A 24,742-nucleotide genomic window follows, 5' to 3' on the forward strand; every position below is an offset into this window, starting at 1 on the left:
GGGGGAGGGGGGAGTGGGAACACACACCCATTAACCCCCCCCCAAAAAAAGAAACCAACACCCCAAAACCAACAACAACCCAAAAAAACATGTACACAAGATTTTTAAATATCACCAAAAAGCCCCTTTTTCATTCCCAGGCTCAGCTGAGCCTGAGGTGACAAAGGGGGGGACACACCTGAGTGACGGGGGGACACACACACCTCGCTCACAGCACCATTGGCTCCTTGGGGTGTGGGGGGGGAGGCAGATTTTGGGGTGAATTTACCCTTTTTTGTGCAGAATGAGCCTTTGTGGGGTCAAAAAGAGGGAGGGAGGACCCCCAGGGGGGGGGCTGGTTGGGGTTTTGGGGGCAGTTGTGGGGATTTTGGGGTTGGTTATAGGGATTTTGGGATCCGTTAGGATTTTGGGACTGGTTAAATGGGGATCTTGGGATCAGTTCTAGGGATTTTGGGGCCAGTTTTGAGGCCAGTTATGGGGATTTTGGGAGTGGTTATATGGGGATTAAGGGACCAGTTGGGATTTTGGGGCCAGTTATGGGGATTTTGGGACCAGTTCGATTTTGGGACTGGTTATGGGAATTTGGGGACTGGTTATGGGGATTTTGGGACCAGTTATAGGGATGCTGGGGCCAGTTGTGGGGATTTTGGGACCAGTTGCAGGTATTTTTGGGACTGGTTATGGGGATTTTGTCACCAGTTGTGAGGATTTTGGGACTGGTTACAGAGATTTTGGGACCAGATGGGACTTTGGGACCAGTTCGATTTTGGCACTGATTATGGGGATTTGGGGACCAGTTGGGATTTTGGGGCCAGTTGTGGTGGTTTTGGGACCAGATACAGGGATTTTGGGACTGGTTAGGGAGATCTTCATACCAGTTACAGGGATTCCGGGGCCAGTTGTGGGGATTTTGGGACTGGTTATGGTTCTTTTGGGACCTTTGGAGTTTGGAGACCATGTAAACATTGGGAAAACACCCCTGGAGGGATGAATCACTCAAGGGGAACATCAACCCACCATCCATCCCTTATTTTTTTGGGTGTGAAACGACAAGAAACATGCAAAGGGGACGAAGGAACCGAAGCCAAAGTCCCCAACCTCCTTCCCCATGGCGAAGCCTCAAGTGGGAAATATTCCATAGGTGCTCCTGAGGTTTGGGGGGTTTGGGGGGGGGGGGGAAGGGAGGTGTGGAACAAAAACTGCCTTCCCTTGGGAAAAATCAAATCCGTTTTTGGGGATAGGTGAGGTTTGATTTCACGAGGATATATTTACAGAGGTGGAAAGGCCCCAGAAAGAGGAAAACCCTCCCTTGTCCCCCCAGGGGGTCGGGATGTGATTTAAGGCTCTGACCGGCAAAAAAAAAGCTCTGTGGGGATGGAAAAACCACCCAAAAATGAGGAAAAAAGAGGATAAAGGGGCCACTTCATGGCACTGCCGGCTTGGGGAGGGGTCTTTCCTTTTTGTTTGCTGACTAAAATTTGGCCAAATCCACCCATTTTGTCCCTTCCCATCAAAGAGAATGGAGGGAGGTTGTCTACAGGTTCAATCCCTTGGGATTTGTGTTGGGAATCTTTGTAGGAGGCAGGTGCAAAGATGCAGGGGGTGGTTACTGCTGGTGGGGCTGCTCATGACCCCAAATTGACCAATATTTATCTTTTTTTGGCTGGAATATGAAAGAAAAAAGCCTGTTCCCAAGCTCTGAGGTGATGGTTCAGCCTCCAGCGGGTTCAGGTTGTTGAATGAAACTAAACCTTCCAGGTTAAAAGGGAACCACGTTCCTCAGCTTTGGGGGAATTTTGCGAGAATAATGGGATTTGGAGTGTAAATGGTGGTTTTGGTTGATCAGGAGGGATCAGGGTTGATCCCTGTCCTGGTCTGAGCCAGGATGAAGCCTGATCCAGCACAGGTAGGGAGGAGGTTGCTAAAGCCTGGCTAATTCTTCACGTTTTTGGCATTTTGACCCAAATATCCCTCTGTTTTCTTCCTTCTGAGGGTCCTGACTGGAGGAGAGGAAGGAGAGTGGCAGGCCAAGGGGATGAGAGGCAGGAAAAAGGCATTGTGTTTGTGTCCAGCAAAGGTCTGCAGTGCTGGAAGATCCCACGGAGGGTATTGCTCTTGTTTTCCTTACGGAACGAAGCATGGAAATACCTGGTGCTCAAACAAAAGTGCCCGCGGGTTCTTTGGTTGGTTCCTACAAAATCACTTTTCCTCCCATCCCACCAGGAAATCCAGAGAGACAAAATCTCTCCAAGCCCTGGCAGATCAACCCCAACCTCCAGAGGATCCAGGATGGCAGAATTCCCTACCTGCTCATCCCAACTCCTCGGCTCGGATGGCAGCGACGCGGGTCCTTCCCTGCCTGGGAAACACCAGTCAGGGAACTGGGCTGTTACTGGGAACTGGTGGGGCAGCACTGGAGGTTTTGCTTGGACTTTTATTGGTTTCTTGCTCCCTAATTCACAGTTTGAACGCCTGTGTGACAGGGAAAGGGCTTGGGGAGGAGAGGGAAGAGGCAGAGGGAGGGAGGGGAGAAGGTGACGGTGGCTGGGGCCGCATTATCTCTTTGCTCGCACAAAGTACAAGGCATTTGTTTTGGGATAATATTTCACGTTTTGTTTCTTGTCCATGAGGCCACCAAATATGATCAACTCCCCTCGGCCTTGAACCACCGTGTGTAAACTGGTTTCGGGTGGTCCCACCACAGAACTGCTGTTGAACACTTTCCATTTGACTCGTCCTTTTTCCTTGGTGTCTTTAATGTCCAGGACGTACATCTGCATGGGTTTGCAGTTCATGCTCTGGTACAAAGGCTTCCCCACGTTGAGGGACTGGGGAGGGTGGTGGCCCAGGCGGCGGGCGATGGGAGGTATGGAATGGCCATCACCTTGGGTAGAGCCCGGACGTGCTGATGAGCCTGTCTCGGAGCTTGGAGACCCTGGAGAAGAAGCCAAGGGTGGGCTCAAGGCTGCAGAAGCTGAGGAACCTTTGGAAGAAAGAGCTTTGACAGCTTCCAGGCTCCTGCGGAGCGCGCCGGGGGACACAGCCCCGGGGAGGGAGCTGGTGCCGTGGGGCGGGGTGTGGGCGCCGTTGGTTTGCTCGGGTGGGTTCCTCACTGTCCTGCCCTCCACAGCCTCCATCTGGCAGATGACGGAGCTGGGTTTTTGTTCCCAGCTCAGCTCGACGGATCCCAACCTCAGGTCCTTCTGCTCGGGCAGGGACCCCCGGCGCGGTGCCAGGGCCAGCCCCGCTTTGGGGTCGTAGCCCTCGGCTGCGGAGGGTGAGACCACCTGCACGGGGCTGCCCAGGGAGCCCCCACTCGGGGCCCCGGGGGACAAACTCCCACCATTGAGCACCGGGGAACTGTCCCCTCTGGCTGGGGAGAGGCTGCCTTCCCGGGATCCCGAAGGGGTTTGTCTCTGTGCTCGGGGTCTCAAGGTGCCCCAGCGGCCGTTGACACAAGGAGCTTCATCCGTGTTCCTGACGGGAGATTGGGAGCGAAATTCCCGCGTCTCGGGAGCCAGGGCGGGGGGGGTGGCGCTGATGGGAGATGGGCGGGAGTTGAGGCTGGGGCTCAGTGGGGCCCTCCCGCTGGGAGCTTGGCTGAAGACCACCACGCACTGTCCCACCTGCAAGAGGAGAAGGGAAGAGGTGACAGATGGCAAAGGTGACCCAGAATTGGGGTGAAAACTGGGGGGTTTTGGAGAATTCTGGGCAGGTAATAAGGGGTAGTGGGTGCATGTGAGACCCAGCAGGGCCGTACCCTGCAGGCAGGGTGGCACCACAGCTCCGGGGCTCCCTGGTCTTCGTTCTCCACCTTGAGGGGCTGCCAGGTCCAGGGGTTCACGTGCATGTGAAGTAACCAGGCATCTTTGAACAGCTAGGAAGAAAATGGGATACATTTAGGAGCCCAGTTTGAGATTCCAGAGCCTCGTTTGAGATTTAGGAGCCCAGTTTGAGATTCCAGAATCCCATTTGAGATTCCAGAGCTGAGATCATCCCATCAGAGGCAGGAATGGTGCTTTGCTGCAGCAGACAGAGGAATAGTGACCCAGATCTGGATCTGACCACCGAGGAGTGACTACACCCTCCTGTGGCCCTTCATCTCCACCTTCTACCCTGCTATAAAATCAGGGCTAATTCTTCCTAGACTCAATTAACCTCAGTGAGCTGCCCTGGCAGTGCCTGGGGTGCTTTTTTCTTAATTAAAACAGCTTCAGCAATAGCTAGAGAGCTTCTCTGGATGATCTAGTGTGTGGGTGCCCAGATTTGCAGGGTAAAATGTCACCCAACTAAGGTGCCTCCCTCTCCCCAGCCCAGCACCCATGGCTCTGGGTCACAGTGTGACCTGTGCAGTCCATGCCCACCTTCCCCTCAGGATACTCACTGCGTTGGGACCACCACAGCCACCAAGGATTAAAATGGTTTCGTTGTCTATCACGATCTGGAGGGGACAAAGAAGAAGGTTTGAGAGCAGGAAGGAGGCAAAGCCACCCTGATGCTTTTAGCAAGGCCTCCAAGAACCAGGCTATGGCCTCTCAGCTGAATCCAGACCTCCCTGAGATGAGGAGTGGAGCTGGGATGAAGAGCTGGTTTTGCTGGGCCTGAGGCAAAGCAGGATGGAGGCTTCACCCCACCTCGTCCCAGACATTCCTCACCAACTAATTCCTCCTCCAGAGAAGAGCAATTACCCTTCCTGAAGCTGAGCCAAACAACAGACTTGACACTCTTTAAATAAGGGAGAAGGTGGCGGGGTTGTCTGGGAGGGCAGGTGTTTGCAGCAGGTTTGTGAGGTGCTGGGTGGGCTGAGAACTGTGACCAATCTGGGCTCCCCAGTTCATGAAGGACAAGGAGCTATTGGAGAGAGTCCATCCCAGGGCACTAAGATGCTGAGGGGACTGGAGCACCTGCCTGTGAGGAAAGGCTGGGAGAGCTGAGGCTCTTCAGCTGGAGAGGAGGAGCCTGAGGGGGGATCTGATCAGTGCTGATCAATATCTACAGGGGGTGTCAGGAGGGGGGGGACCAGACTCTTCTCAGGGGTGTCCAGTGACAGGACAAGGGGCAATGGGCACAAACTGGAGCACAGGAGGTTTAACCTAAGCATAAAAAAATACTTCTTTACTCTGAGGGTACCAGAGCCCTGGGACAGGCTGCCCAGGGAAGTTGTGGAGTCTCCATCCCTGGTGACATTCCAAACCCACCTGGACATGTTCCTGTTGGATCTGCTCTAGGGGATCCTGCTCTAGCAGGGGGTTGGACTGGATGATCTCCAGAGGTCCCTTCCAACCCCCACCACTCTGTGACTGTGATTCCTCTCCCAGTGGATGGAAAGGCTCATTCAAGCACAACCTCTTTTGAGTGCCCTGTGAGGTTGTGATGAACCACTGACCATCCTCTTGGGGACCACAAAGGGAAGACCAGCTGTGATGGAGACACTTGCACTAAGCTGGATGACCTTCACAAGCTTCCTGCCCCAGGCACGCAAGAAAAGGTGCTGCTGGAGCCGTGCTTGGAGCGGGTACAATCCGGAGTGGGTACAATCCAGAGCGGCTCCCACTGAGGATCAGGAGAAAAGAGCAATCCAAAGGGCCTGGAGCCAAACCACCCTGTGATAACAACTTGATTGATCTGAAACGCCCCAGGAAAGGTGGTTGGGTGAGAAGAGCAATTGGTTTTCTAGAAGGGCTGGTTAAGAGCTCTGAGTCACGCGCAAGACGCGGCACCTGCCTGAGCGCTCGGGAGATGAAAAGTGCTCCCTCACCCCACAGAGGGGTAGAGAAAAGAAGGGCCCGTTGGGCAGAGCTTGCCAAGATCACCTGGAAATCAGTTAGCAGCTTCCAGGTGACCTGCTGGGAGCTGCCTGGGAGCTGGGGATGAAGCTGTGTCTGGTTTCTCTCCAGCAGCGTGGGTGTTGGTGCTGGGGATGGAGAGCTCACCTGGGACTGGCCACCTCGGGGGTGAGGGCTGGGCCCTGAGATGTTGGGCTTGGACCATGCCCACTGCTCCAGATCCAGCACCCAGACGTCGTTACTCCTGCAAGGAGGAGACAAGAAGCACTAACAATGCAACCAGGTTCTCTGGGCATGTGAAACACGGGATCAGGGCAGAGTTTTATGGCAGAATTGGTTTTCCCGTGGGCAAAAATCCTCAAGGGGATTTGATGTGAGATGCAAAAGATGAACCAAGGCAGCTTGCAGACCCCAAACCCTGCAGAGATCTCCTTCCAAAACACTCATGAGCTACCCCAGGACCACCACAACATGCTCCTCACTTGCAGGAGCACTTGTCAAACACTCTCACCCCAAACTTACATTTGCCGAGATCCCAGCGAACCCCCAAAAACGATCATTTTGTCTTCAATGACACAGGAGGAGTGTCCTGCCATGGGTGGGGGGCCGTGGGTGGTCACGATGCAGTTCCACCTGGGGGAAGAAGAAAAGAAGACATTCACCATCAGGTTGGAAAGGGAAGCGCCGGATAAATGGGAACCAGGGGTTGGCAAAGTCATGGAGAACATGAGAGAGAGGAAAACCTCGGGGAAAAACCTCCAAAGATCCAAAGAATAACGAAAACTCATTAGAAACACCAAAGTGCTGAACATTTTTAAAGCATGACGAAGTCAGAAGGCCAAGTTGGAGAGGTGGCCCCTTCCAATTAGGGCCATCCCCAATTATTGCCAACGCGGGTTAATTACAGCGTTCGAACGCCACTGCCCAGAAGAGCATGGGATAATTGACCCTTGTGAAGATGAAAAGTCCTCAATGAAAGAGGAGAAGGAACCATGGTCACTTTGATTACAGCATGTGCTCCTTTCTCACACAGCAGCACCGCTGAGAAAGGCTGGGCTGAAACCAGCTCAACTGTGTTTTCAAGGGGAAAGGAAAATTCCTGCCATCTCCGCCATCGCTGCTGGATGCTTTATTAAAAATCCAGGAGCTTCCTGTGGGATCTACTGTAGGTGATCCTGCTCTGGGTAGGGGGTTGGACTAGATGGTCTGCAGAGGTCCCTTCCAACCCCGACCACTCTGTAACTGTGCTGCAGAGAGTTCACTACCATGGTGTAGATACCTGCTTTATCATGTCTCCCTTGAGGGCCAGAGAAGCTTTGGAGCACTGCTAAAAGCAAGACCTTCTGGAGTGAAGGCTTTATTACCTCCAGGAGTTGTGGCTTTATCTCCTCCTTTCCTCAAAGACCTCCCTGCCTTGCAGCCCAATCCATGTGGTGTTTAAAACATTCACATCCAGGTTTCCCCCTGGCTGGATGGGCACACTCAGGGGTTTGGAAGATTTTAGGTATGAGTTGAGAGCTGTATGGAAGCTACCACCACCCAAGAGGCACCAGACAGCCCCTTGCTCAGATCTTTGTTGTGCTCTTTTGGGTTGTTTTTTTGGTTTTTTTTTCATCACAGGCACACCAGGATTAGACAGACTCAGGAAATGAGGATTAGACACACTGGGGAACCCAAGCTTCCCTAGGAGCCAGTCCCAGGTGGGCTCAGAGAGGAGCCCTCCAGCTGCCTTACAGACCTGTTCTTACAGGATCAAAGCCTGGGCTTCCAATCCAGATGTGCTCTTACCAGTTTTTGGAGGGTGAGTAGGTGTGGATCTCATCGAAGAACCTCTCTGGCTGGTGCAGGGGGTAAGGGCTTGGTCGTGTCCACCCACCAAACAGCACCAGCAAGTCTTTGTAGACCACCAGTGTGGCCCCAGCCTTGGGCGAGGGGTAGGAACCTGGGCAGGGAGAGAGGAGGGGAAGGTTAGAAAACCCCTGGGGGGTGGGTTTACACCACAAGAGAGCTCACCTTGGAACAAACCAAACAGAAAACAAGGCAAAATGAAGAGTTTGGAGCCTGGGAAGAAAACGACTGCCCGTTTGTGTGGTGGGAATGAGCAGCAGCCTGGAAGCACATCTCGCGGATGGCAAAACATCTGTCACTCACTGGCAGGAAATTGCTGCCTTTCCAACATATCCCTGCAAATTATTGCTTTAGTGCTGAAGCAAAGCAGTAATTACCCCCAAGTACCCAGGAACTTCTCCCCGAGGAAAAGGGGGAGAACAAATTCCAATGCTAAGGCATCCGGAGTGGGGCGGGTTGCTGAGGTGTTCCCGAGGGGAATCCTGCACCAAATCCCCTTTCTTTGCCATGCACCAAATCCCATTGCTTTGCCATGCAGCAGGATTAAACCCTAAGTACTTTGCTCTGTGAATTAACAGTCACTCCTTGAGTCTGAAGAAAGAGAAGGCTCCAGGGAGACCTTAGAGCACCTTCCAGTGCCTGAAGGGGCTCCAGGAAAGCTGGGGAGGGACTTGGGACAAGGGCAGGGAGGGATGGGATGAGGGGGGTGGATTAAAACTGGAAGAGGGGAGATTTTGGTTGGACATTGGGAGGAAATTCTTTGCTGTGAGGGTGGTGAGAGCCTGGCCCAGGTTGCCCAGGGAAGCTGTGGCTGCCCCATCCCTGGGGGTGTTGAAGGGCAGGTTGGATGGGGCTTGGAGCAGCCTGGGCTGGTGGGAGGTGTCCCTGCCCATGCAGGGGGTTGGATCTAGATGATCTTTAAGGTCCTTCCCAACCCAAACCATCCCATGTTTCTATGCTGTGCTCTGGACTGCCATCCATCCCGATGATTTCCAGCAGCAAAGCTCTGGGCTCACCTCTCAGCCTCCTGCTGCTCCTACACTACCCATCAAGGCTGTGTCAGCACCTTGCTGCTGTTTCTGGCAGCCAGGAAAATCCAAAGCCTCTCCAGAATGCACCCAAGCATCCTCCTGCCTGTGGCCCTCACCAGCACCAGGCAGATTCCTGCACCTCTGCAGTCACCCTTTCAAAATAATCCCAAATCCATCACCCCAAAGCCACGTTGGTGGGACACGGGGGCAGCTGGAGGGCACGTGGCTGCAGAAGCTTTGTCACCCTCTCCAAAAAGGCTGATCCCCCAAAGCCACCTCCCTCACAGGACACTTTGAGGAACGTTTTTAGCAGGTAATGACACGCAGGATGGTGACTATTTTTAAAAAGAAACCAGAGCAGCTATTTTAAGATGCTGCAGCTGAGAAAGGCAATTCCACTGCCATGACTTCCCCATCCCTGGCAGTGTTGAAGGGCAGGTTGGATGGGGCTTGGAGCAACCTGGGCAGGTGGGAGGTGTCCCTGCCCATGCAGGGGGTTGGATCTAGATGATCTTTAAGGTCCTTCCCAACCCAAACCATCCCATGTTTCTATGCTGTGCTCTGGACTGCCATCCATCCCGATGATTTCCAGCAGCAAAGCTCTGGGCTCACCTCTCAGCCTCCTGCTGCTCCTACACTACCCATCAAGGCTGTGTCAGCACCTTGCTGCTGTTTCTGGCAGCCAGGAAAATCCAAAGCCTCTCCAGAATGCACCCAAGCATCCTCCTGCCTGTGGCCCTCACCAGCACCAGGCAGATTCCTGCATCTCTGCAGTCACCCTTTCAAAATAATCCCAAATCCATCACCCCAAAGCCACGTTGGTGGGACACGGGGGCAGCTGGAGGGCACGTGGCTGCAGAAGCTTTGTCACCCTCTCCAAAAAGGCTGATCCCCCAAAGCCACCTCCCTCACAGGACACTTTGAGGAACGTTTTTAGCAGGTAATGACACGCAGGATGGTGACTATTTTTAAAAAGAAACCAGAGCAGCTATTTTAAGATGCTGCAGCTGAGAAAGGCAATTCCACTGCCATGACTTCCAGGTGGTGGGAAGAGCCCAGAACCTGGCCAGACACAGAGGAGGTGGCCACAATGTCCCTTGAGCCTTCTCCAGGGACAAATCACACCTTGATGCTGCTCTCAGGTAGGGAAAAAGGGGATAAAGTCACACAGGAAACAATTATTGTGCTGGGGCACGTGTGTAACGTGGCCAAGGTCTCTTTAAAAGACCAGGGTGCCAGAAGAGGGTCACATTTGGTTACACTTTGTTCCCAAATTCCAGTTTTCCTGGCAAGTTTCATGGCTGTAAGCAATTCATTAATCCACAGCAGCAGGTTTGCAGCTTAAATATTTCCCTGGCAGAGCATAAATTTGCTCTCTCAAGCTTGGCAGGACAACCTAAACTGCTACAAAAATTTTTGACTTGTAGAGAATCATCAGGCTGGGCTTCTCCACTGAGGGTGCTACAAGACACCACGGGGTCAAAAGTGCTGGCTTTATATTGGGTTATTTTAAAACAACAAAAAAAGTTATTTTAAAACAAAAGAGCAGCCTTCCAATACCTGAAGGGGCTCCAGGAAAGCTGGGGAGGGACCTATGACAAGAGATTGTAGTGAAAGGACAAGGGGTGATAGATTAAAACTGGAAGAGGGAGATTGAGGTTGGACATGAGGAGGAAATTCTTTGCTGTGAGGGTGGTGAGAGCCTGGCCCAGGTTGCCCAGGGAAGCTGTGGCTGCCCCATCCCTGGCAATTTTGAAAGGCAGGTTGGATGGGGCTTGGAGCAACCTGGGCTGGTGGGAGGTGTCCCTGCCCATGCAGGGGGGTTGGATCTAGATGGTCTTCAAGGTCCCTTCACACCTACCCATTCTATGATTCTACAAAAATAGGATTAGAGTCATCCCAAGATGGAGAAAGAGCTTGACTCTGTGCTCCAAAAGGTCTGGGATGGTGCAATGAGGAAAGCCACCCTCCTTTGGCTGTAACCTGAAGGTCAACTCCAGCCTCAGACACAGGGATGGTTCCCAAATGAGTCAACACCATGTCAAGAGCCCAGAGCAGAGGCTTGCCCTGGTTCTCCAGGAAGCTTTGCCTGTTCCTGGGTGTTGTACGGGTTGAAACGAGCGGGGTTTCATTCTGCTCTGCAGGAAAATATCTGAATTTTACATGCCAAAAGGAAGGGCTGGGCTCTCAAAGCCTCCTCCAACCAGACAGTTGGAATATCTACAGATGCTCTCAGCAAAAGAGACACATCGTCATACCAGAGAGAGCTCTGGTGATCCCAGTGCCTGAAGGGGCTCCAGGAAAGCTGGGGAGGGAGTTGGGATGAGGGCAGGGAGGGATGGGATGACGGGGGTGGATTAAAACTGGAAGAGGGGAGATTGAGGTTGGACATGAGGAGGAAGTTCTTTGCTGGGAGGGTGGTGAGACCCTGGGTCCCTTCCAAGCCAAACCAGTCTGGGATTCCATGATCTCTTGTTTGAGTGAAACCACCTGGGCAAAAAGCAGCTGAAACCTGCAGAATTCCCAGGGAGAGCTGCTGCTGCCGCCATCCTGGGAAGAACAGCAGCATCTCCAGGGAGGCAGAGCAACACCTGCCCTGCCCAGGGGACAGGGACCCGCAGCCTTTGTGACTTCAGGTCTCAAGTATGTGGAGGAGGAGCACAGGGAAGGGGCAGCAGGGACATCAAAGGGACTTGGCTCATTTCCGTGGGGCCCTTCAGACCTGCCCAGCTATTTGCTCAAAGTCCAGCAGAATTTCAAAGGCTGCAGGAACACACTGGAAGTGGGAGGGGCTTCCTCCTGTGCAACTGAAACAGCTTCTGCTCCTCACCAGGGTCTGAAGGGCCAGCAGAAGAGCATCCTTAGCTAACTGACTGGTTTCCACTGTTCCCTGGGCCTGGGAAGACGAGGAGCAGAGCAGGGATCCTCCTGCCTGGGTTTCCAAGCTCCACTCCCCGATAACTCCATCCAACCCGATATCAGATGATCTTTCCTTGGGGATAAAAATTCAAGCCCGCGGAGGGTGTGACACAATTAACCACTCCTAAACATAGAAAGGCACCATCTCTTCCCAGCTGACGCTGTTTCTTCACCCGGGACGAGCAGCTAAAAGCCAGGCAGGGGTTGTTGCTTTTTAATCCAGTTGATGGATTTTCCTGGCTCGTAAAGCAGTTACATGCTTTGCAAAAGCCCAACAACAAACAAACAAAGCTTCCATGGCTCTTTGGAAGAGAAATACCAGCCTCTGACTGCTTCTGACATGAGCTCTGGTCACTATCTATTTAGGATCTGTCCTTATAAGCATTTTTTAAAGCCCATTTATTCAGGCCTCTCATGCAACCCGAGCAGCTCGTGCTGAGCCCGGTGGCCACAAAAGACAAGCCTGGCTGTGAGGGCACGTGGAACATGAATTTCCAGAGCAGCCTTTACCAGGCACAGCCCCAAGCAACTCCAAAAATGAACAGCAAGTGGGGGTTGAAGTAAAAACAAAGGGGGAGGGTAAAAAACCAATCACCTCACATGATTTGACAGGATCAGCCAGAAAAGGATGGGATGGGATGGGGGTGATTTGGGGCAATATTGTAAAGGAGATGAGGTGGAGAGAGCCAAGGGTTTGCAGCTTCTCAGGGAGAGGTTAAGGTATGGAAGGAGCTTTGGGGTTCTATCAGGGGGATAATTTTTGAGGACTTTTATTACGGCAGACTAAACTTTTCTGGAGATAAATGAGATGGGAGCTACTAATAATATCCAGGGGGAATTATTCCTGGATCTGATGGACTCCTCAAGCTGCCTCAGCTCCAGCCAGTCATGGTGCTCTGAGGAGACATAAGATGAGGCTCTAAGAGACCTTGGAGCACCTTCCAGTGCCTGGAGGAGCTCCAGGAAAGCTGGGGAGGGACTTGGGAGAAGGGCAGGGAGGGATGGGATGAGGAGGATGGATTAAAACTGGGAGAGGGGAGATTGAGGTTGGACATGAGGAGGGAATTCTTTGCTGTGAGGGTGGTGAGAGCCTGGCCCAGGTTGCCCAGGGAAGCTGTGGCTGCCCCATCCCTGGCAGTGTTGAAGGGCAGGTTGGATGGGGCTTGGAGCAGCCTGGGCTGGTGGGAGGTGTCCCTGCCCATGCAGGGGGGTTGGATCTAGATGATCTTTAAGGTCCTTTCCAACCCAAACCATTCCAGTATTCCATGATTCCCTAGGACTCCAGCAAGATGATCACTATCATCACCAGACCATTCAATTCCCATGAAATGCCAGGACAAACCCAAGCCCACAGGAGCATTTCCAATTTCAAAGCTGAGAAATTAAAGTGAGTTTGTCTGGTGGATTCCAACACACAAAGGAAGCCAAGCTCCTGAGGTTCAAAAGCCACCCACAATCTGCACACTAAAGGTGTAGGAAACCATCTCGGGATGGGCTTGGGACCAACAGCCACTACCTGCACCCACAAAAAAAGGGGCAAGGTGATGGTCCTGCTCTGCTGTGGCTCAACCCACGCTGAGAATACAGAAGCTGCTGCCAAAACTGGCCTCTCCCTGCCAACAAATCACCTTTGTTCAGCAAATTATGGCCCATCAGAAGGATGTCTTCATTTGGTGGGGACATGATCAGCAGAGTGTATTGGAAGCCCAAAAAAAAGCCAGAGGGAGATGTTGAACCTGCAGAGTTAGGTAGGAAAAGCACCATGTAGAATCATGGAATGGTTTGGGTTGGGAAGGACCTTAAAGATCATCTAGATTCAACCCCCTGCATGGGCAGGGACACCTCCCAGGAGCCCAGGCTGCTCCAAGCCCCATCCAACCTGCCCTTCAACACTGCCAGGGATGGGGCAGCCACAGCTTCCCTGGGCAACCTGGGCCAGGCTCTCACCACCCTCACAGCAAAGAATTCCCTCCCAATGTCCAACCAAAATCTCCCCTCTTCCAGTTTTAATCCATCCCCCTCATCCCATCCCTCCCTGCCCTTGTCCCAAGTCCCTCCCCAGCTTTCCTGGAGCCCCTTCAGGCACTGGAAGCTGCTCTAAGGTCTCCCTGGAGCCTTCTCTTCTCCAGGCTGAACACCCCAACTCTCCCAGCCTGTCTCCAGAGCAGAGCTGCTCCAGCCCTCTGATCACCTTTGCTGGTGACCAGTGCTGGTGTTTCCTGACTACTCTATCCCTGCAAAATCAAAGCATTTGCATCTGCAGAAGAACAAAAGGTTTTGTGGGGCTTTCACCCCGAGGAGCTTGTGCCACGTAAGGAGACACAAAAAGCAGCAGTAAAAAGCCAATTTCTTGTCAGATAGAAAAGAAAAATGGACCCAGCTGCCAGATGTCCCGGCAGAAGAGGCTTGTCCATCCTTGTCCAAGGATGGCTTGGACTTGCTGCAGTCTGCCTCTGATTTACAAAAGCCCCATCCCAGAGCTTTCCCTGTGGGAAGAGCTGGATGTCTGATTGCTGGTTTGAACCATGTAGCTCCCTGGGGGAGCAGCTGGTGAAGAACAGAGCTGGTGCTCTCCTTGCTAGCTCAGAGGGTGAAGTCTCTGCTGCCTCCAACTGCCCTATTCTCAGTCTGGATTTATTAGCCTGGATTTCAGCCTGTGAGAGACTTATAGACACCAAATCCCAATCCAGATTAAGGTCCTGATCTGGAGCCCTCAGCCATCCCAGCACCATCATCTATCCCAGTCAAGGGGCTGTCCAGGCTCTGGTTCATCACAAAAGGTCCATCTCAAACTTGCATGACTGTGTGAAATCCCCAGATCTTCCCCCTTGGATGGGAAGGGAAACCAGAGAAGGACAAAACAACATCTCCTGCTGCTTCCCAGGCCAGCCAGGAATTTTCCGCAGTGATCTGCAGATCTGCCTGAAAGCTCTTCCCTTGCCAGCAGTTTGTGAGGTTTCACAAAAGGAAGATCATCAAATTCCAGAGTGGTTTGGGTTGGAAGGACCTTTAAGATCATCTAGTTCCAACCCCTCTGCATGGGCAGGGACACCTCCCACCAGCCCAGGTTGCTCCAAGCCCCATCCAACCTGCCCTTCAACATTGCCAGGGATGGGGCAGCCACAGCTTCCCTGGGCAACCTGGGCCAGGGTCTCACCACCCTCACAGCAAAGAATTTCCACTTCATATCCAACCTCAATCTCCCCTCTTCCACTTTAAATCCATTCCCCCTTGTCCTCTCACTCCCTGTCCTTGTTCAAAGTCCCTCCCCAGCTTTCCTGGAGCCCCTTCAGGCACTGGAAGCTGCTCTAAGGTCTCCCTGGAGCCTTCTCTTCTCCAGGCTGAACACTCCAACTCTCCCAACCCGCCTCCAGATTCTCCAGGGAGACAAACCCTTTGCAGGAACACCCATCTGCTGCCTGCAGAACAGTTCTCATGTAGTGGGGAAATAACACCCATGCACCACTGCCAAAGGGTCTTGGCAAGGTGGGAGGATCCACAACCAAACCACAGCAGCTCCCCTGATGTTTCTATACAGACAAGGTTCCCCTGCGCTCATGGTGTTGAATTTCCACCCTACGATGACACAACTTGGGGTACAAACCCAGTCAAACCCGTGGTGTCCCACCCCAGCTCTGGTTTCTCACAACCTTCCTGCACTGGAGGCAGAAGTCCCTGCGGGCAGGCAAGTCACCTCCCAGCTTCTGCAATGTCACAGTCATTCTTTCTTCTTTTCGGTAGGGAAACTCATACATGCCCCGACTCGGAGCCCGATACAAGGAGCGGCGCTGCCCTCTGAACCCCGTGCAACAGGATGACTGAGTCACCTTGTGCTAATGCTCCTCAAAAATGTCCTTACCCAGCGAGTTGAGCAAACAGAGCTGAGATAAGAGCAGCAGAACCCGCCAGCTTTGCCCCTGGAGCTCTTCAGAGCTGCAAACCAGGAGCGCTGCAAGTCACGCACCTTGGGGCCGCAGGGGGTTTTGATGGGGTCGAGCTTGAGTGCTTCTCAGGGGCATCACTCTGAGGTGCTCCAAACATCCCTCCAAGGTGCCTCCACCACCACTCCGAGGTGCCTCAACCATTGCTCCAAGGTGCCTCCAACACCCCTCTGAGGTACCTCTCCCAAGGTGCCTCAATCATCCCCCTGAGGGGCCTCAACCACCCCTCTGACAGCCTTGACCATCCCTCCCAGATGCCTCAACCACTGCTCCAAGGTGTCTCTCTAAGGTGCCTCAACCATCCCTCCGAGGTGCCAAGAGTTCCTCACACCTCTTCCCCCATTGCAGTTATCTCACCTGCTTTTTGGGAAACACCAATTTAGCCCTGCAGGAAAAGGGGTGTCCCTGGTGCAGAAGCTGCTTTTCCCTCCCGGTGGGTGGAATCCAAACACCAGGCAGAAACCCACTCCCCTCAGCTTCAATACTTGGGGTTGTTCCCCCCCCCCTTGAGCAATACCAAACCCTGCAGGTTTGCCCGCGATTTGAGTAACAGTCTGACACCCTCCACAAAACACCTCCCGTGCTAATTAAAGAGCTCAAGGCTCGGAAGAGGAAGGGTTGATCATCTCCTGCAACTTGTCTTCCCTCCAGGAGGCAAACGGGAGCTGGAAATTGCTGGATCAGGCGACACGACGCCATAATGAGCAGCTAATTGCAGGGGAGGGAGGGAGGGATGTGTGGGTTGCTGGAGGAGAGTGCCCAGCTCTGCTGAGCTCGGTGATTTTCATGGAATCACAGAGTGATGGGGGTTGGAAGGGACCTCTAGAGATCATAAAATCCAACCCCCCTGCCAGAGCAGAGTCACCCAGAGCAGGATGCACAGGCTGGTGTCCAGGTGGGTTTGGAATGTCTCCAGGGATGGAAACTCCACAACTTCCCTGGGCAGCCTGTCCCAGGGCTCTGCCACCCTCGGAGTCAAGAAGTATTTTTTTATGCTTAGGTTAAACCTCCTGTGCTCCAGTTTGTGCCCATTGCCCCTTGTCCTGTCACTGGACACCCCTGAGAAGAGTCTGGTCCCCCCCTCCTGACATCCACCCTTAGAATATGGATCAGCATTGATAAGAAGCCTCAGGCTTCTCTTCTCCAGTGTACAAAGACCCAAGTCCTCAGCCTTAGAATCATGGAACGGTTTGGGTTGGAAGAGACGTTAAAGATCATCTAGATCCAACCCCCCTGCATGGGCAGGGACACCTCCCACCAGACCAGGTTGCTCCAAGCCCCATCCAACCTGCCCTTCAACACTGCCAGGGATGGGGCAGCCACAACCTCCCTGGGCAGTCTGTCCTCCTAAGAGATGTTCCAGTCCCCTCCTCATCTTCATAGCTTTTTGCTGTCCCCTCTCCAACAGTTCCCTGCCCTCCATGAACCAACTTCCCCTCAAGTTCCTTTGCCACAGCAGGAGGGAGGTGGCTGAGGCGCCGCAGACGTCGGAGAAGCCCAATGCAAAATCCCTGGTGCGTCAGGAAAAGGGCTGCTGTGTAATTTGGTGAGATTACAGCTACCACCAGGGCTAAAAAAGAAAACAAACCTCAACCATCCCTTCAAGGTCCCCATCCCAGGGGCAGAGCCAGGAAAGTCAACTCACAAAGCTCAGCGTCGGGAAGAGCCGGTCGCAAAATTGTTCCGGTAAATCCAGCGCTTAACGCCAACCTTGTTAAATATTTCATGTCAGGAATAAATATTCCTGGACTGTGGACAAGCCTGAGCTAGTGCTTCATCATCCCACGTGCCTACCAGATTTAAGGAGTTTTTCCAGCTGTTGTTTTTCTGGAATAAAATCAGGTGGGGAGCTTCTAAAGAGTCTTTGAAAGCACATGGTGGGAAGGGAATATTGTGGATTCCATCTTACAAGTGTAATCCTGGTGGGCAGGGTCCTAAAGGTAAAGGCTTAAAGAAGGAAAAGCTGGAGCTGGGATATGTGCTGGCTGGCTGGGAATGCCTTGGAAGGAGCTCTTGCCGATAGATGTCAGCACAGGCTGCCCCAAGCCTCCCAGCAGGACCTTCCCCAAGGCTCCTCCAAGCTCCTTCCCGCTGACAAGACTTCTCTGGGGGTTTTATTTCACTGCCCCCCAAGGTGAGCAGATCTCCTGAGGAGGGAAGGCTTTGCCACGGACCCCAGAGGAGTAAGGAAGAACTTGACATAAAATGCCTGGGGGAGCTTGTGGTCAGAGAAAGCTCCATCACACCTTGGTGCCTCCTGGAGGGCAGCGCTGGGGATGACAGCACCAGCCCCAGGCAGGAGCTAGTTCAGGGTGTCAGCTTCTCTCTGTTGCAACGAATTCGTTGTGTCAGAGACAACACCAATGTAAACAACCAGGATGGGCGGCTTGGGGAGCCCGTTTGCATATTTTAAAGCCTTCTTTCCTGAAAAGGAAATCAAAAGAGAAGGTTTCACAGATGTCTTGGCTGCTCTCAGGGCCTCCTGCCAGCTCACAAATACCTCAGCTCCACTCAGCCAGACCTGCACCAGCAGAGCCACAGGAAATGACAACTCTCCACAAAATCAAGTGTCAGGAAAAAGTCACAGCCCTGAATGGAGAAAAAAAAACCCCCAAACAATCCTTGCAGGAAAGAAAAAAAAAGCTCGTGGAAAATCAACCCTGAGTTCTGGACAGGGAAGCACTGGTTTGAAAGATTACAGGCCTGTGCTTTGGAGATTATTGAAAAGGAAACTGTTCTCCAAGCAGGAAAGGAAGGAATGCTGCAGGAGAGATGTCTACTCCTCATTTCACCAGCAGGTGCTCAAAATCTCACCCGAATCTCAGACACATGAGACATTCAAGTTCCCAGCCTCATGAGGAGCTCTGCTCAGCACCACCACACAAGCACGGAATTGCTGTGGCTGGAAAAGACCTCTGAGATCATCAAGTCCAACCTATGACCAACACCACCACATCTCCAGACTATGGCACTAAGTACCACACCCAGCCTCGCCTTCAGCACCTCCAGGGATGGTGCCTCCACCACCTCCCTGGGCAGCCCATTCCAATGTCTGATCACTGTTTCCATGAGGAAGTGCTTCCTGATATCCAATCTAAACCTCCTGGAGCAGCTTCAGAATGTGCTCTCTCGTCCTGTCACTGGTTGCCTGGCAGAAGAGCCCAAACCCCACCTGACTACAACCTCCCTTCAGGTGGTTGTAGGGAGTGAGAAGGTCCCCCCGTGAGTCTCCTCCAGGCTCAACAACCCCTACATCTCCCCTTTCAACTCAATCCAGGCCAATGGCATCTGAAGAAGGGCTGCCCCATGCAGAGACAGAAGAGCTTCTAGGGAGATAAACTGATTTAAAACTATGAATAAATTGCTCTCCCCCTCATAATCCAGGAGACAAGAGTGTTACCAAAGTCCTGATCAAGGTTCTTGCCTTATGAGACATGCAGGTTCAGTGGTTTTAACCATGGCCAGGTCGCCAGCTCCCACAACCCCCCAGCAGCTCCTGCCCAGCTGGGAGTTCCCTTTTAACCATGAGTGAGAAGGGGTGGCAGCCAGTGAGCTGTGGAGTGCAACAGGGAAGGGAAAAGAAAACCAGGTTCCCTCTTCCAGGGCTGTCTTGATCCTAGCCTCCACAGAGATCCATCTCCTCCCTGTCAGGGATCTCAATGGAAGAGATCCAGCATCCTATGGATTAAACCAACCTGTGGGCTCAAGGATGAATAGATGCATGTGGGAGATGGGGGGTTGGAACTAGATGATCTTTAAGGTGCCTTCCAACCCAAACCATTCCATGATTTTATGATCTCTTGACTCCATTTCTGTACCAACATCCAGATGTTCAGCACTTCCCTCGCCCTAAAGGGAATCTCAAGTCCCTGGAGCTGTGCTGAGGCAGGAGGAAAACCAGATCATGGCTTAAAACACCCATTTCCCATTGAGCCACCTCTCTCCCAGACTCCTTTGTTGCATTTTCCCCTCCAACATACTCCAACCATGCCAGACCAAGCTGCCCGAGTGGGACAGGAGGACATCCAAGGGATGAGGCACCTTTCCCTGTGGAAGCACTGTGGTTGGAGAGACGTGCCTCGCCAACCTGCTGAGGGGAGCAGACAAACCCTTGCCTTTGAGGAGCCAATTTCCCACAGCAGGGACTGGTTATCCCCCCACTAGGGATTGGTTTTTCCCACAAGTTTCACCTGCAGATAAAAAATTGCTGAACTTCTAACAGCGGTGGTGCACGGAGAGCAGGGGATGGGAGAGAGAAACCACCAGTTGCTTTGGCCTGCTGGTGTGAAACCATCTTTGCCAAGGCTCAGCACCACCAGGACAGCTCAATTAAGATGCACCTCAAGCCCTGGGCTTGTTCCCACCTCTGGGTTGGCTTCTTCAAAGCAATTCCCACCCACCTCTGGGGCCACATTCGCCAGAGAGGCGACGGCAGCAGCATCCTGGTGTGTCTGTGGACAAGGTGAGGACAAGTCACACCTTATTTTAATTGCCCAACAAACTTGGCCACTTGCTCTCAAGCTGTAAGAGAAGAATGAGGTTCTGGAGTGACTTAATGACCTCCGTGGATATTGGGAGCAACTGGAAATGCCATGGGAAGTCAGCTGGGGCAGACAGCAGTAAGGCAGGATCAGGGAGGGATGGAAAAAGGCTCTCGGAGAGATGGTTTTCAGATGTGGTGCTCAAATATAGGAGGCACAGGAATATTCTATGCCCTGGTAGCAGGAGGTAAAAGTTCAACCTGCTGCCATGGGCAGGGACACCTCCCACTTAGACCAGGTTGCTTAAGCCCCATCCAACCTGCCCTTGAACACTTCCAGGGATGGGGCTTCCACAACCTCCCTAGACAACCTGTTCCAGTCTCTCACCACCCTTACACTTAAGAATTTATTCCTCATATGTAAACTTAATCTCCCCTCTTTCAGTTTTAATTTATTCCCCCTTGTCCTCTCACTACAAGCCCTTGTCCCAAGTCCCTCCCCAGCTTTCCTGGAGCCCCTTCAGGTATTCAAAGGTGCTATGAGGTGATAGATCCAGAAGAAAAACTTCCAGAGGTTACACACCAACAGCCAGGGAGGCCATAGGAAGAGAAGGACAGGGCCTGGCAAACGAAAGGGTGGGTAGATGTGTGTTGTAAACATAAATTCACTGAGATTAGGCACCTAATCATCACCACAGAGCAACCCTAAAGAACCCAAAGAGCGATGGCTTCACCCCCTGGAACTCAGCTCTCCACGCACAAGCAGCATTTCCCAACGAGCTGTCCCAGCTTTTGGGGAGAAAAAAAAACAACCAACCACCAACCATGAAAACCTTCACCCCCTGCTCTTTTCATCTCCCTGCCCTTGAAATATTTCATATTTAATAACACAAATTTCATTAGAGACGTTTCTCAAAACCACCTAAGCAAGTAACAAATTAGCATCCTCGTCTGGCACCGAGGGACCGAAAGGCACCGAGAAACCCCCGAGGTCGGCGGAGCCGCAGCTCAGAGCTGGCTGAACAAGCTCTGGGCTTGTTCTCTGGAAGGGCACCAATGAAGTTCAAACTCTTTATGTTCAAGGCTGTTCCTTCCCTTTGGAGAGCAGGGTGTAGCTTGCTGCTTCCCCATGCCACAAACCCAGCTCCCTGCAAGGGGTTTTGCAACACAAAGGGTTTCAGGTTTGCAGGGCAGGCAGTTTTCAGCCCAGAGCAGCAGGATGGGATGACCCTGGTGTGCTCTGCAGCATTTCTGTAGGTACTCCTAGCTGGGTTTCTCTAGATACCAGGATTCTTCTTCAAAAGATGCATTTGGCCTGTTTATTTCTGCACCACAGCTTAAATTTCAGGATGGTTTCAAACTTCAGTGCTCCTCATCACTCCTAGTCTGATGGGACACCACCAGGTTGGAGGATATGGAAGAGGGGAGATTGAGGTTGGACATGAGGAGGGAATTCTTTGCTGTGAGGGTGGTGAGAGCCTGGCCCAGGTTGCCCAGGGAAGCTGTGGCTGCCCCATCCCTGGCAGTGTGGAAGGGCAGGTTGGATGGGGCTTGGAGCAGCCTGGGCTGGTGGGAGGTGTCCCTGCCCATGCAGGGGGTTGGGACTGGATGGTCTTTAAGGTCCCTTCCAACCCAAACCATTCCAGGATTCTATGACATGGCTAACACTTTGCTTCTGGTTACTCATCTCCTTCTAAACCTCCAAGCCCAATGAGGAGGGAAAAATCTTAATACATTTAGCTAGAGAAAACGATTCCAAGCAATCTGTGCTGGGACAGTGTCCATCTCAAAGGACAGCAGGAACAAAGCCCAGAAACTTGTGTTTTTGTTTCAGAAGGGCAGCAATGAGCTACGTGATAAGGGAGCTCCGGTCGGGCAGCAGACCCACCAGAATCAGGGCTGAGTTCCCAACGGGGTCAAGTCACCCCAGGCTTGAAGGCTCCGGGAGCATTTTGATCCTGGTGGGAAAGTCAGGGATTTTTCGATGATCATGCGGAAAATTTGAGCTCAGAGGAGGCAGAAAATACAGCCCATTGCTCTGAAACTCAAAGGGCAACAAGGAAGACCTGGGCTGGTGGGAGGTGTCCCTGCCCATGCAGGGGGTTGGGACTGGATGGTCTTTAAGGTCCCTTCCAACCCAAACCATTCCAGGATTCTATGACATGGCTAACACTTTGCTTCTGGTTACTCATCTCCTTCTAAACCTCCAAGCCCAATGAGGAGGGAAAAATCTTAATACATTTAGCTAGAGAAAACGATTCCAAGCAATCTGTGCTGGGACAGTGTCCATCTCAAAGGACAGCAGGAACAAAGCCCAGAAACTTGTGTTTTTGTTTCAGAAGGGCAGCAATGAGCTACGTGATAAGGGAGCTCCGGTCGGGCAGCAGACCCACCAGAATCAGGGCTGAGTTCCCAACGGGGTCAAGTCACCCCAGGCTTGAAGGCTCCGGGAGCATTTTGATCCTGGTGGGAAAGTCAGAGATTTTTCGATGATCATGCGGAAAATTTGAGCTCAGAGGAGGCAGAAAATACAGCCCATTGCTCTGAAACTCAAAGGGCAGCAAGGAAGAAACAAAGCAGATCAGGAAAAGAGCTGGAGAGAAGCTTCCCTCTCTTCCAGGCTTTGTTTGATGGACGTATCAGGAGGGATTTCCACCCATTTCATTAACCTGTTCTCCTTTGAAGTCTCAGCCACCAGCAGCTATGGTGGGAATTAGAGGCATCATTGTGTGTCAGGGATGAGCTTTTCATTCCTCTTCATTCCCAGCTGTGCCACGGCTCAGTGTCCCTAAATTTTTTAATAACCAGTGATGTCTCCTTCAATGACAAAGAGCCCTTTGACACCACAGACCAAGTTCAGTGCCACTTGGGTGCACAGAGGCCATTTTGCAGCCCCCCTCCCCCCCCCCCCATCCTCAAGTGGCCCTGGATCATGACACTACAGCCAGCACGGCAGTATTACTGACGCTCTTTTTCTTCTTGTTTTGTGCAGAGCTGATCTGATCGGGTCCTACCAAAGACATTAACGACGTCGAAAGTAGCCTACTTTAAGAGAAAATATGCAGAAGAAGAACATTTACATCAAGATTACCATGAGTATTGTCCAAAAGTGAGTAGCTCTCTCCTGAAAGACCCCATCTTCCCCCCCAGTTTCATTCCTTGATGTTAAAGACCTGTTTACTTGCTCTTTACTCCCCAGCACCTGATACTACCCGAGGACCGGACTTGTATTCTAAAACTTTCTCTCCAGAAGCTCCAATTCCTGGACGACCCCGAAGCCTATCTCCGTAGGTCTGTATTAATTAACAATCTGTTGAGGAAGATTCACCTAGAGACAGAGAGGGAGAGCTATGAATACTTTAAGGAGGCTCCGTGTTATAGGACTGCTTACTCTGACGCCCGAAAACGGCTGAAGCTGATGGTGCAGGAGTGCTGTTCCCAGTCTCTCTATTATGAAGAGCTGCGTTCGTATCGCATCGTGCCTTACTCTGCAGAGAGCGCCGTGTACGGGATGGGCTACAGCAGCAGCCACCTGGGCAGCCCCCCCCCCCCCCCCCCCATCCTCAAGTGGAAACAAGTTGGGTTAAATTTTTGAAAAGTCTGGTTTTCCAAACCTCCTGCTCCTGGTTTCCTTCCTTCCATCCATGGGAATGGGTTTGTTTTGCTAAGCAATGTCTTGCAAATGGTGTCCCAGGGACATGCAGCAGCCCCCAGGGTGAGGGGTGCTGAGGCAGAGAGGCCACTGGCATGGGCAGGTCAGGATTTTGGATGGTTTTTTAATCCCAGTCTTGAGTCTCAGCTGGTTCTTTGCTTTTCAGAATCATAGAAGCATTAAGGTTGGAAAAGAACTTTAGGATCATCAAGTCCAATCATCAACCCAACACACTGTGCCCACTAAACCATGTCCTGAAGTGCCACATCCACACGTTTCTTCAACACCTTCAGGGATGGAGACTCCACCCCTCCCCTGGGCAGCCTGGGCCAGGGCCTGACAATCCTTTCCAGAAAGAAATTGTTCCCAAGATCCAACCTAAACCTCCCCTGGCACAATTTGAGGCCGTTTCCTCTTGTCCCATCACTTGTTTCTGCGGAGCAGAGCCCGACCCCCCTGGCTCCAACCTCCTCTCAGCAGCTGCAGAGCCAGCAGGTCTCCCCTCACCTCCTTGTCTCCAGGCTGGACACCCCCAGCTCCCTCAGCTGCTCCTGCTCACACTTGTGCTCCAGAAAAACACTTGATCTCTTCAGAAAAAAAAAAGATGCAAAACCTATCCAAGGACTCAACTCAACAATCTGTACAATTTCAGGAGATCTTCAGACACAAAAGTCCAGTCCTTCACTGTGGTTCATGTCTCCTCTCAGCTCCATGAAGCTCCCAAGAGACCCCGAACAGGGAATCTCACCCTGGATTGGGACCAGCATTATGAAACTCCACCAAATGTTTTGAAAACTTGCCCCTGTTTTCTATGAGGAGATGATGAAACAGGGATTTTTTTTGCTCAGGGCAAGGTTTTTGCCCAGCTCCATCAAGGACAAACCACTCCATGGCTAACGGGCAGGTTTCTAGCTCCCTCTGCCCCAAGAGCCTCCCACCACATGGAACCACATCTGATACAACCACCTCAGGCAGGTGACAGCAGAGTCTCTCCCACCTCCTTTGAGTGTTACTTTTGTTGACACAACATCATCAAAGGCACCTTTCCCTCAGCTCACAACTTGAAACCTGATCCCCAAACTCCA

The 24,742-nt window shown here is 52.3% G+C and overlaps 2 protein-coding genes across 2 annotated transcripts in view; one reads left to right on the forward strand and one right to left on the reverse strand.

Moving 5' to 3' along the window:
• Nucleotides 1–2,555: 2,555 nt before the first annotated feature.
• The window catches only part of FBXO42 (F-box protein 42), a 37,676-nt gene continuing 15,489 nt past the window's right edge, over nt 2,556–24,742 (reverse strand). Inside the window, exons 4-9 of the mRNA XM_009995746.1 lie at nt 7,575–7,728; nt 6,309–6,419; nt 5,934–6,030; nt 4,385–4,441; nt 3,761–3,877; nt 2,556–3,626 (exon numbers count right to left, since the gene is read on the reverse strand). Coding sequence (XP_009994048.1) covers nt 2,556–3,626; nt 3,761–3,877; nt 4,385–4,441; nt 5,934–6,030; nt 6,309–6,419; nt 7,575–7,728 — 1,607 coding nt within the window. The remainder of the gene's footprint in view (nt 3,627–3,760; nt 3,878–4,384; nt 4,442–5,933; nt 6,031–6,308; nt 6,420–7,574; nt 7,729–24,742) is intronic.
• Nucleotides 16,401–23,600, forward strand: LOC104387074 (SERTA domain-containing protein 4-like). Its single transcript, XM_009995766.1, has 3 exons — nt 16,401–16,420; nt 16,934–17,039; nt 23,205–23,600. The coding sequence occupies exons 1-3, from the start codon at nt 16,401–16,403 to the stop codon at nt 23,598–23,600; spliced, it is 522 nt and encodes a 173-aa protein (XP_009994068.1).

This window comes from Chaetura pelagica, unplaced genomic scaffold (assembly GCF_000747805.2).
Source record: "Chaetura pelagica isolate M959 unplaced genomic scaffold, ChaPel_1.0 scaffold234, whole genome shotgun sequence".
Taxonomy (NCBI): Eukaryota; Metazoa; Chordata; class Aves; order Apodiformes; family Apodidae; genus Chaetura; species Chaetura pelagica.

What these genes read in the sequence shown, in the direction of transcription:
- LOC104387074 (XM_009995766.1), top strand. Translation starts at nt 16,401, where the DNA reads ATGCACAGGCTGGTGTCCAG. An exon ending in ATGCACAGGCTGGTGTCCAG is followed by an intron (nt 16,421 to 16,933) that starts GTGGGTTTGGAA and finishes CCTCTCCAACAG; the next exon opens with TTCCCTGCCCTCCATGAACC. An exon ending in AGCCCAATGCAAAATCCCTG is followed by an intron (nt 17,040 to 23,204) that starts GTGCGTCAGGAA and finishes TTTACTCCCCAG; the next exon opens with CACCTGATACTACCCGAGGA.